At 37.7% G+C, this 12396-nt stretch overlaps 1 protein-coding gene across 4 annotated transcripts in view; it reads right to left on the bottom strand.

Annotated features, from left to right (window-relative positions):
* Positions 1 to 12396, bottom strand: part of TBC1D12 (TBC1 domain family member 12) — a 45256-nt gene that overhangs the window by 17138 nt on the left and 15722 nt on the right. For 2 of the 4 annotated variants that reach the window (XM_021288361.2, XM_065067463.1), the window contains exons 2-3: positions 9636 to 9759; positions 4271 to 4327 (exon numbers count right to left, since the gene is read on the bottom strand). In XM_021288361.2, the coding sequence (XP_021144036.1) occupies positions 4271 to 4327; positions 9636 to 9759 (181 nt within the window). The remainder of the gene's footprint in view (positions 1 to 4270; positions 4328 to 9635; positions 9760 to 12396) is intronic. The other 2 variants (XM_021288363.2, XM_065067464.1) reach the window with 1 other exon arrangement.

Genomic DNA, 12396 nt, shown 5'->3' with positions numbered 1-12396 from the left:
ATTTTCAGTATCTGTTGAAGTGATTCCCACCTCCACCCCAGCTATCCTTCCAGCCGTCCACCCCTTTAACTGCTGTATCTTACTCTACCCTGTGGCTGTGTACTAAATATCTCATTTTGTTAGCACCCTGGAAAGTCACACATTCCCACTAAAACCCTAATGCTTTGTAAACACAATGACTTCTAAATTACTAGCCAACAGTTCTTAAATACAACTTAGTTCTAAAATATTTCCAAGTCTAGCCAAGAAGAGTAGTTACAAAAATTGCCTAGAACATATTCCTCTCCTGAAGGGTAATACCCAAGACAACTTTTGATTGAAAATAATATGCATCCAACATAATTTGGCACATTCAAACAAGTATCTTGAACATCTGGACATATAGGATTGATAGAGTCCTGTTGTAATTCACAAAGGCATGAGAAAAAAACAAATTGGAAACTCACATTCACTGTATGAATGAATATACACATTAAGTGTAAAATTATTTCATCCACCTGAAACTATAGAAACATTATAGGCATTTCTGCTATGCTTTATACCTCAGGCTAACCCAGTATATTCTGAAGTTAGGAATGAATCCTCTGGTAGCATCCAGGCTGCAAGTACCACAGCAAGGCCACCCCTCATATTCTTGGTACAAGTTCTGATTTACTTTCACACTTTCCAACACTTTGTAATAGAAGCCACAAAATCAAGTTAATTTAGTGGTCAGAGATTAGGAAGCTCAAATGGTACCAAGCTTTTCAACATTCACCTAACTTGTATGAAAGTTAAATTTAAAAAGCATTGCAAGATGGCTGTTAGAAACGAAACTACTCTCACCTTTTTATTACAAGCAACACATCTGAATAATGCTAGTGCTTCTGGCTATTGTACATGCTAGGAACTGATATACTATTTCCAAGGCAACAAAGAAAGGGATTTTCACAAAAGGCAGAACTCATCACCCAACTGCGTTTCTGGAACTGTCCTTCATAAACAGTTGGTTTTTGCAAGAAAAGAACACATGCACAGAGGGAAAACACTAAGTGTTACTAGAAAGACTCAAAGCAGAGACCAAAATAGCTTCAAGCTCAAACTGTCATAGCTGCACATTCCTCAGGATGAAATACAGTCTAAAGTATCCGAACTTTCCAATAGAAGATGCTTCTTCTTCAAGAACCCGTGCTCTAGGAAACTTACTTGAAGGTGAGATCCCGGAACCATCAGACACGCACCAAACTCACTCATTTGCGCAACTAAAATATCTTCTTTTTTTTGTGGAATATTTTGCATTACTAGAAGCAAAGAATCCCATAGCCTTAACAATGCCTTTGATACAGAATCTAAAATTCTTCACACAGGATAAAAAGCTTCTGCTGACATAGAATTTCACTTAAAAAGATGTGAGCTAATACTCTTCTTTAAAAGGTAAAAATACAGTTTAAAGTTAAATGTCTTGTCAAATGTTTAACATGCAAGGTATATGCCAGAGCATAGAATTGTTGAAAACTAAGATTCAAGACTATGTAAGACTTGTTTATGGGGAAGAAAAAAAACAAAACAAAACAAAAAGTGTCACACATATGGTTTCAGTAGTTTAAGGAATGATGTTAAAAATATTGTTATTGCAGCATTAAAAGATACACAACACAATCCCAAAATAGATAAAGAAAAACAAATCTCAGCTTTAATACAAAGTAAGTATAGTTCTCTCCTTATTAAAGCTGGAACTGCATCGTCTAATCTACTGCCACTAATAAACTTGTTAACAGGCCAAAAGCACTTTTTTCCCAAAAAACACAGTGACAATATATTTAAAAGCACTTTAATATATGGAGGGATTTGTATTTCCTGTATTTATTCCTACAGAAATATAGATAAACATATTAACCTTCAGACAAGTAATACATGAATGGGGCTGGGGAAAAACGTCTTTTGTAACTTATTTTAATAAAGAAATAAAACTGGCATACACACAAACTATTCTGGTGTTTTAAACAAAAGAAAAATAATAAGCCTGCACAGGTCTTTATTGCCTGCACCTTTTTGATATCTACATTGAAAACATAAAAAACTGAAGTTTCTTTCATCCTCCTTCAGTAGAACCATATAGGACAGCTAGACCACTCTGGGCTATTTTGAATCTCTCTGAGCAGTACTGGATTACACTGTGTAACATACACCATAACTGCGCATCGCTGCTTCTTCCAGCATCTAAGCAAACTAACTTACAGAAAAGAAAACCAGCTGCATTGCAGCACTCCAAAAGCATTAGTTGACCCCAAGGAGGGCACACTTGTGGGTATAGAGTATGTAGCCAAGTGTGCACATAATGATTCAATTTTAGAAGATAAACTTGCATCTACAGTCCCCAAACCATACAGCTTTAAAGCAATAAATACTGACAATGGAATTTTACATGCATCTTGCTGGGATAAATTTTAATCTACCTAGGATCCAACAACGATAGCTGAACTCCTGGAAATGAGTGATAAAAGCCTTGGATTACAAGGATTGTGAGAGTACCCACAGTCCTGAAAGTACCAATAATACAGATTAAGCACCCCAGACCCAATTATGTTTTATGTATGCTGGAGAAGAAAATGACCCAATAGGCAACACTGAATTAACTTTCACTACCTTAAGGATTGCCTCTATTTCCAGTATGTCAAGGCTTATGAATACTCCTATTAAACAAAGCATACACCCCGTATATTACTGCTTCTCTTCACACGCTTTACTACCCCCAAATTCTAAACCTGATACTGAAACAGGTTTTGTTCAAGCAATCATGACTGCTGTCAAGGAAACAATGGGGAGTGCCGTATAATCTGCAAGTTGTTTTAAACCTCTCTCTACACACGTGTGCAACTCCAGAGCGGATGGGGGTCTAAAAACATCTATATGATTATTTTCACAGTGTTGTACAGCTAACTAGAAATATCAGAGAGATCATCTCCCTTCATTTCAAGCAGAGTTGATCATGCAAGAATGGAAACATTAATATAATTGCTTAGGAAGGTACCCATCTAAATCACTTCAATAAAAAGTAAGAAATTTTATGTAAGAAGGATTTCTGCTAATGCGTAAGGATTCACTCCAGTGTCATCATGTGTCGCCTTCAGGTTAAATGTTAAAATTGCTGAGCTAGAACTGGTTACAAGGTGATTAAAAATGAAGTGTTTATAGTAATAGTAAGTGCCAGTGAAAAATTCTGTGAGTCACACGCTGTACATTTTCCCAGAACTAAGAATGCCAAATGCTATAAGGACAGACAGAACAGTAATTTCTCTCCTAACTTGCCGGTGATATAGGAAGAACCTATATTGAAGGAGGGAAAAATACTAATCTTCACATAGTACAAGAGAAGAACCAAACAGACAGTGAAGAGTTTCTAGGTCAACCTTCAAAAGTAACATCATCCATCTTAAGATGTTCATTTACTTTATTTTTTCCTCAACTGGGCATTTAACAAGTTGCATCAAGTTTCATCTTTTGTTTATTACAAAACAGCAATAAAGAAGAGCTGAGAGTGGCTGGACCATGTAACATGAACCACAGGTATCACATACAGCTAGCAGTCACATTACTGCTTTACTTCACAAAGCCAGAGTAACAGACCCACAGAACTAAAAAGCTAAACTTGTACTATTCCTGTTCAACACAGGAATATTCCTGTTCAGCATAAAAAGTTTTCAAAGTAACAGGCATGTGCATTGGGCCAATTCCAGAAGGATACCAGCCACAGCAATTAGAAGACATAACAGCATCTAACAAGTCTCGGTAGTTATGCATTTCTAGGTTTCCAATTTTCTATTGGAAATAGAGACTAAAAGCCTCTGGAGTTCTAAAGTGCCGCTGTTAATAGCTTGTGTGACTTAGTGACGGGGGAAAAAAAAGATTCTAGGATATCAGTTTTCAAAGCTAATACAAGGTTTTCAAAAACATTACAAATTAAGCCTTTTAACAACTTTTACCATTAAGCAAGTTGGTACAGCAAACATAGAAAGTAGATTAACGTCAAGCTCTAGCATTACCTATTTCCCGCTATTCAAGAACATGCAACACAAACAATAATACTCTATCACTTTAAATTGTTAGTGAGACTCATGTGCGAGGTTTATTTATTTATTTTACTAATGGTATCTAATGAGTTGATGGTTAGTACCATAAAATATTCATGCTAATGTGAAAATGTGATGTTTGTTCTATTTTAATGAGTGCTACATAGTCCCATGCATGGCATTGAATACAACTAGAAAAAAAAATATATTAAATTTCATACCCCTGTGTTTAATAGACTGAGAGCAGATATTGACGCAACACTGCCAGAACTGTCATCCTAATGAGAGAAACAGAAGTAAAGCCTTAGTGAATATATGACAGAAAAGACCATTACAATACAGCAACATGTAAGCCAAAATTTCAATTCATATGTAGAGTATTTATACTCTGTGTTTGAAGAAACATAGATATGGCTGCTCCTCCTTCTCCAGCTCTCAAAACATACAAAAACACATACAAAGACTTCCCCCTTGTGCAAGATGTGTATAGACATCTATTGGACTATTTTTCTGGTTTAACTGAAGCTGTATATTTTCTACAGTCGGCACCTCTGTCCGAAAGGAGATCTTTTACTGTGGCACTTCAAGTGCATGACAGATGGTGTTCCCTGATACACTGTCTCTCCCTAGTCTAGATCACACATAAAAATTAAACTTACTTAGACACCGGCCTTGGAAGATAAACTGTTAAAAAGAAAAGAACAAAACATTTTCTATAGGCTGACACAAGAAAACAGAAACTGTTTGCTCTGAAAATTAATCTTGAAGACCTTGCTTTCATTTCTCATGGAAAAGCCAAACAAAGATGGGGAAGGGGGAAGACAAAAAAAAAAGCCATTGCTTTTATGCATCACATTATAGCACCTGGAAGAAGGAAAATTATCATGCCTTCAACATTATTTCTGAACACATCTGCAGTGTTCTTGTACCATGCATGGCCCAGACTAATAAAAAGCATTTTAAAGGCTTTCTTCTCCCTTGCTGTTTTCTCCTTTTCAGCACTAAAGTACCATACCAGGCTCAGAAGGATAAAAGCTACATTAAAACAAAAACAAACAAAAAAACCCCACCACCACCCACACACAAGGACCCACCCACCACAGGAAACACACACACCAAAAATAACCCCCCCACACACCACAACTTTTTAAAAGTCCACAAAAGACAGCATCTTTACTACACAAATCTTTTTGCTAAATCCTACCCTTTGGGAATTTCATACAGCCTACCTAGATTATGATTTTGCTATCACAGCACCTCGAGCTCAGTAGCATAAGTCTGCTTAACCTGCAGAAGCTCACGTCTTAAGAGAAGAAAAACCCATTACTTTTATCTGTGTCACCCTCTGCTATCCCTAAGTAAGTACCTGCTTAAGAATCACTCCTGTGAAAAAGCATCTAGCACTGTATTTACCTACTTCCTTCACATATTCAGTACCTAGATTTGTTGACAACCATGCCATATTCACTTTGCAAGCACTGTTAAACTGAAACACATTGCAGGGAAGAGTTAATATTGCAAGTTAGGTCTGTGTCATATGAAAACTGATTCAAAATGCATCTGTTCCTCTGACGAGAAACCTCCAACAACTCTTGTCCCTGAGAGACCATGGGAGTTCTCCTGATTCAGTGAATGCAATTTTTCCATTAGAGCTCAGGCTGGAGATAATGACATCAGAAAAATATACAAGTGAAGACACTGAGTTTTTTAGCCCTCAAGTACAATTTGGGTTGTTTTTTGTTGTTGGTTTTGTGTTCTTCCCCCACCTCCGATTTCAAAGCCACCCAAAAATATTTTCAGAGGTTAGTTGTAAGACAGTGACCTAGTCATCATAATCAGACTTAGTATTTAATGGAGTGTCTAAAATGAATACCTTCCATTTTCGAAAAGTATTGAAAGTATCAAAAAGTGCTTTAATAAAACCCAAGAGCTAAACTTAATAACTTGATATCCAGAATAATTTTGATCATAGATTTAAAGTTCTTTTCTTTAAGCATGAGCAAGAAAAAAAATGAAATCAAGCTTGCATTGTTGAACAGAACTTGTACTCCAGTCAATACACACCAAAATGTTACGCATCAGCCCACAAGTCATTTTCTGCTTTAAATGCTTCTGTATTAAAATATTTCAGCAGTCTAATTTAAAGCAGATTTCTGTACAGACCAAAAAGAATTTACCAGACTGATCATTAATGAACACATACGTCTTATAGTAGCCAGTGTTATTAACTGCAGTTCATGAAAGAAGGCACACTTCCTAAAACCAAACACATTTCACATTTGCAGTCCTAAGGAGTTGCTATTTTCCCTTTTTAAAAAACAGCGAAGGAAGGAAGCCCAGAGGAGGGAGATGTCCAGCAAAAGAGTTGGCCTCAATCACATCCTGCCTGGGCAGCTCTAAATCCGCGGAGAGCCGAGCGTGCCAGCAGCTGCAAGCGGGGAGATGCCGCTGCCAAGAACTTTCAACCCCTGACCCAGTTTGAGCTGGAGCATCTCGGCCCAGGCACGCTGCCGGCAGCACGGCTGCAGGGACCCTGCCGGACCCTGCCGGACCCCGCCACCTCCCCGGCCAGGAAAGCCATGCCGGCTGCTTTTCGACAAAAACATTTATCATCTTCCACACAGCCCAAGAAACTTGCAAAGAAAATTATTTACAGGAACTTTCATTCGACAGTCTCTGAAGGCAGAGCTGGCTAGCATCGCTGTCTGAAAAATGTCCGCAACAGCATCCCAAATTAAGTTTCCAGCTTTTCTTGGAAGTTATTCAGGATATTAGAATCACCACCTGAATTCTCTGTAGAGGCATATATAGCAATGTCTAGTTGATAGACAGTGACTGGGAGCCATAAGCATTCATTTAAATGTAATTATCAATTTACTACATCATCCTTACCAAAAAGATAACATGCGAAGCTTCCATCAAACAGGATGGAAATAGGGCACATGAGCTTTACCACCCTCTTGACTATAAATAATCTACAACAATGCAAGTTTTTTTCTTGTTTTACTAATAGGGAAGTCCTTTAAGTGTCAAAATATTGCCATAAAGCTTTGATATTAAGTATTATCTTTACCCAAAAGATTTCCTCCTCTTATTAATTACAAAGCTTTTCCTGTTGCGAGTTAATTTTTCCTGCAAAAAGACTTTTTGAGATGTCATCCTTCATCTCAAGGATGCTGACTCATTACTGAGTTTCCTTAATCAAGGGTTTATTTGCACCCTGCCAAATCTGGCCACTGGCACCAGTAAAGTCACACAAGTTTGTGTCCAGCCACAGAGAATGCCGTAGTGTCCAGGAATGGCAAGATTTTTTGCTAATAATAAACTACCATAAACTCCCTCACATGCAGTTTGCATACAGCTTAAGCCCATTGTGCTTGCATAGTCTTACACCTAGAAGCACATTTTACAAAAGTGCTAAACAGCAAGTAGCCACCGTTCTGACCAGACGGCTAAAAAAATATTGGGGAAAAAAAATGTGAGTTTTGTGCTTCAGATCACACTTGATCCATTGACTTCAATTTAGAAAGACAACATGGAAGTTTGTAGACACTCCACATAGGGTATGAAGTATTCACACAGAATTACTTGTGAAAAGAACATATTGAGCTTTAATCACATTTCTACCAACTTCTTAAAGGCTTCACAACTGCATTCTTGCCTATATTCTTCTCACATGTCCTGCATAGTGAGGAATTTAGTCTAGGGGCTTCAGTCAGCCATTCAAAAGTGAAGATACTATTTTCTACTGATCCTCAATAACCAAGTGTGCCTATATTCATTCTAACCCGTCGTCAGCTTAGCAAATTTGAAGGTTTTTGAGAAAAGAAACCATTGGCTTTTCTTCAAAGGCATATGCGCAAAGAGATACACTGTAAATTTTAAATACACATGCAAGAGATCTGACATATGTTGCACATGGAGACATTAGGGTCACCTCTCAATTTAAGAATCAAATTTTCTCAGGTATTGTAGAGCTAACTCTGTACAGAGTATACCATCAGTCTGGATCCTTCTTTGATAACTGTATATCTTAGCTCATGATGCTTTAGATAAAGACCACACATGCTTTAGCTAAATTAGAAGCTAAAAATATTAGCTATTACTGACACATTACTCAAGATTATATAAATCAAATAGTGACCCTAATCTGGCAACCATTGTAACAGAAACCACGACTAGTGGCCAGGACCAACTCAATCAAGTTTAGGAGATAATACATTGTTTTAATATATTTGCTTTTCTGCCACTACAGAGAGGTTAAAAAAATGGGAACACTACAGTTTAAAAGAAAAAGAGTCACTGAGGGACAGCAGGATAAGAAAATAAGACTATTTCTGCAGATTATGACTTGGTCTCCAGCACAAACACATTCATTACTAGAAAACGGGAAGCAGATGACTGGTATCATTGTACACATTCTCCATTCCTCAGGATGGAAGAGACATCTGGATTTTTACCACAGTGTTTTCATAGCACAAAGCCAAGACCATTTATCTGCAAGTAGACTAAGCAAGAACACTTGCCCTCTCTCACCCAAAAAGGGAAACCATTTAGATAAGAAAAATTGTATTTGAAAATGTTGAAAAAGCACCCAGTTTACTTCAGAGTAAATAGCACTTTCTGCAATCTCATAATTTTCCTACATTTCATTGTGTTTTGCACTTTAGTTGCTCCCAATAGGCCCTCTTCACCATGAAGCTCTTTCTAGCAGATCGCTCAACACGGCTTCATTCACAGCTACATTTGTACCTACCAAACACATCAGCTTATATGGAATTTGAGCAAGGAGACAAAGAGAAAGCTCTCAAGAGATTAAAGTTACTGTTTGCACCAACATGAGGGGCAATCATACTTCTTAGGTCAACAAATCCTTCAACTTCAGGATCACATGTTAACATGAAGTTAACGATGCATTACCAATTGCTTGTCTTTGAAGACTATGCCATTTTATTATTATTTTATCTAACTAAACAGAGATTCTGCAAGAACAAATATATGGAAGTACAACTCAGTATCAGGGGAAGGAAATCAGGATTACCTTTATGCGGTAACCTAGTAACTCTAAAACAAGTTCAACCTACAGTACTATTTTGAAACAAAAATACCTTGAGTGAGATTACAAGTGTAGATGAAACAGGATTACATGTTTCAGGAAGAACTCTAAGCGATTTGTCACAAGTTACACACATTGTAAGCCTTCCAGGCAAGAACAACTATGGGAAGATGAGTTAGATCACCAAAAAACAAAACCACACACACACACACAAAAAAAACCCACAACGACCACACACAAAAAAGCAACACCAAAACCAGTTTTGTAACACTAGAATGCCCAATAATGTTTTATGAGGATAAATTTTCCTAGATTAATATCTAGTTTGAAGACGATGAAAAACTGAATACGCAACTATGATGTTATTGCACTAAACAGGCAAAAGTAACTCAGAAGTGAACTTCATAAAGAGTCTTCCCAAAGCACTCCACAGTTGTGCAGTAACAGCATGGAGATAACAGCAGAGAACTAAAATACTATGCATTAATTTTTACAAGTTTTCTACCTGAAGCTGTGTGATCCTTACTCACCTGCTGAATAATTTTGGAATCTTTTGGAAGGTTTTCCCTGGGTGGAACTTTACCAAACAACTTCCATCCAGGAGCACTTTGGACAGCAGGTTTGAGTTCCTTCGTCCTTTTAGCAAAGAAGTTTCTGAAAAGAGAGAAGGATATTTTTTGTCTATTAACAACTTATAAACATGATATTTATACCTATTTACATTTCTTTAAACCAAGCTCAAAAATGTAGAGAATTACTTCTCAACAAATGCATAGTGTGCTACCTTAGCTTTTTCTTATACTTTCAAATAATTAACTTGAGCAGCTTTCGTTATGGGTGCTTTGATAATAATATCTGTACTTAACAGTCTGGTTTATTTCTGAATTCTAAGCTACTTAAGCAATATCAGCCCTCTTCTAGTAATATCGGACACTTTCTTAAATGTAAGTTAGCAGTGTGCAACAGTTCTTGGACTTTTGTCTGGGGTTTGTTTTAGTGTACCTTATGGAGATGAAAACAGACGGAAAACACTATGTAACTTACAGATTTAAGAAGAAATTGTGGAATATTACTTCTAATAATCCTTTCTGCAATCTTCACACCTTCAGCTCTCATAACATGGACTAGAAAACCAAGGACCATGCACATAGAAGATAACCTTTGCCAGTGCCTAAAGCAATTACACTCAAACAAGCAAATAACTGCATTGCCCTATTAGTTCTTAGAAAGCCAACCATTTGACTCTGATCACAAGCTCTCAGAAAGCATGCCATGTGCAAGTGCTTTGAAAGAGAAAGAAGTGCATTTATTCTGAATACTGGAAAGCTACTTTCCAGAAACTTATGAAAAACACAGAGGGATTAAAAGTTAGGTACCCTGTAAGGTTATTTCTCAGGATGCTTACAAGTTGACCTCTGAGCAAGCAGAATATGGAGCACTTCTATTGGAAGAGGTTTTTGAGCAGCACTAACCAGCCAACCTTGTGCTTTTGTGCTCTTCCTCTGGAAAGACATCCCCAGATTTATCCTTCATGTACAACATTTTGTTGTATTTTAAAATACATTTCCTTCTCAAACTGAATGCATTCACATTTGTGCACAGAAATCAGTCTCTTGGCTTTGCCCAGACAGAAGCAGCATGCTCCAACAACCGCAAACTGTCTGAAAAGCGTATAGTTGCTCTTAAATTCCAGCACTGTCAGGGTCTGACCATGAAGCATAGTTGTGCAATTAGGAACTGTCAGTGTTCGAAATACATTGTATAGCTTTCAAATACAAGCTGTCTTTTCAGCTAGCAGAAGGTTTTTTGTTATTTAGGAAATAAGCAAATGTGTGTCACAAAAATCTCTTCTGTGCAAGTCTGTGTGAATGGACTCTACGGATACTCCTGTGCTAGCTGAAGATCTAGCCACCAAAAAACAGCAAGCTGGGGAGTAGATGTTGATAAAGTGTGAAAGTCTCCCAAGAACTGTAAGCTCAAGACAAGCAGTCCTGTGGAATCCAGGAGAACTGAGAAACTCAGAACACTGAGACTCTGTTCAGTCTGTCCAAGGCCAGCAGCACACGCTAGCAACAACAGCTTGTTATAAAAAAAGGAAGACGACTGCGGTCAAGGAAGCAGCAGCTGCTTCAGGCAGGCAGGGAGTACAGGATTACATACACACCTGATGAAAGAGAAAGCACTTTGAGAGATATTTTTTTTTGGATGCCCACATAGAAGCTGTTGGTGCACCAGTACAGCCCTCCGAGTCTGTGGACGCCTCTCAGCTGCTGTTCCAACCCAGTAAGTGAGTAAGTACGCTTGGAAATAATTGCTTGCACTGCATTAATAGTTACCCGCCATTAATGAAATTCAGCTGTTGCTATTAATAATAGCTTAATTAGATATTAATAGCTAATTAATAACTTAATGGCTTAATCAATACAAGGTTTTCTAGTAAGCATTAGTTGTGATCCATGCGTCCCACAACTCTGTCCCCATCAGGGAAACTTGCGATATCTTAGTCCATCCCTGTGGAAGCAGAGTAAGTACCCAGAACCCCAAACTAGTGTTTCCTGACACATGACCTGGAAAGAGGGGCTGATGAAAAAGCCAAGCCATGGTACCAACATCTTTAAAACCAATTCCAAGACTGCATACCATTAGTGAAATGAACAGGTCCATCCATAACAGAAAAATACATTAAAAGTGTGCTTATGTAAACAACAATGGCTCGTTTCACATGCACAGGAAACCTTTCACAGTGCTTTACATTGTCTTCAGGAGGGAATGAGAAGTGTTCAAAAAATCATCAAAAAAACAAGACTAAGTATTCTAAAGACCAAGATGACAATAAATACTACACTACAGCCTTGGCCTTAAATCTGCAATTGCAGCAGCAGCTATATATGAAACTTAACTGGGAGAGATATTTTTCCAAAAGCAGGTACGCAGGAAGATACATTCTGGAGTACCATTCTTGAAATATGAAATAGCTGATGTGTCCTGACTTCATGGATAGCAGTAACCATTCAGTCTCTGCACATATTACAAAATGCTACCAGGATTACCTGGCAGTTCAGCTCCATTGCTTCCAGCACTTGTGGAAATGGAGATGATGTATGCCTTGAACAGTGATGGCAATCTGTCACTGTATCAAAGCTGGCTTATGATTAACCAGGAAGCTGGCAGATTTTAAAAGGAAAAATGTTTAAACACACAGAAGGTTTTAATTAATATATCTGTACAAAAGATTTACGCAGCCTCGTGGCTTTTACAAGATTGGATTTAAAAAAAACAAAAACCAAAAAA

This window comes from Columba livia, chromosome 6, assembly GCF_036013475.1.
Source record: "Columba livia isolate bColLiv1 breed racing homer chromosome 6, bColLiv1.pat.W.v2, whole genome shotgun sequence".
Classification (NCBI taxonomy): domain Eukaryota; kingdom Metazoa; phylum Chordata; class Aves; order Columbiformes; family Columbidae; genus Columba; species Columba livia.
Note: the sequence above shows the minus strand (reverse complement) of the source record. Positions and strands in the feature narration are given on the sequence as shown.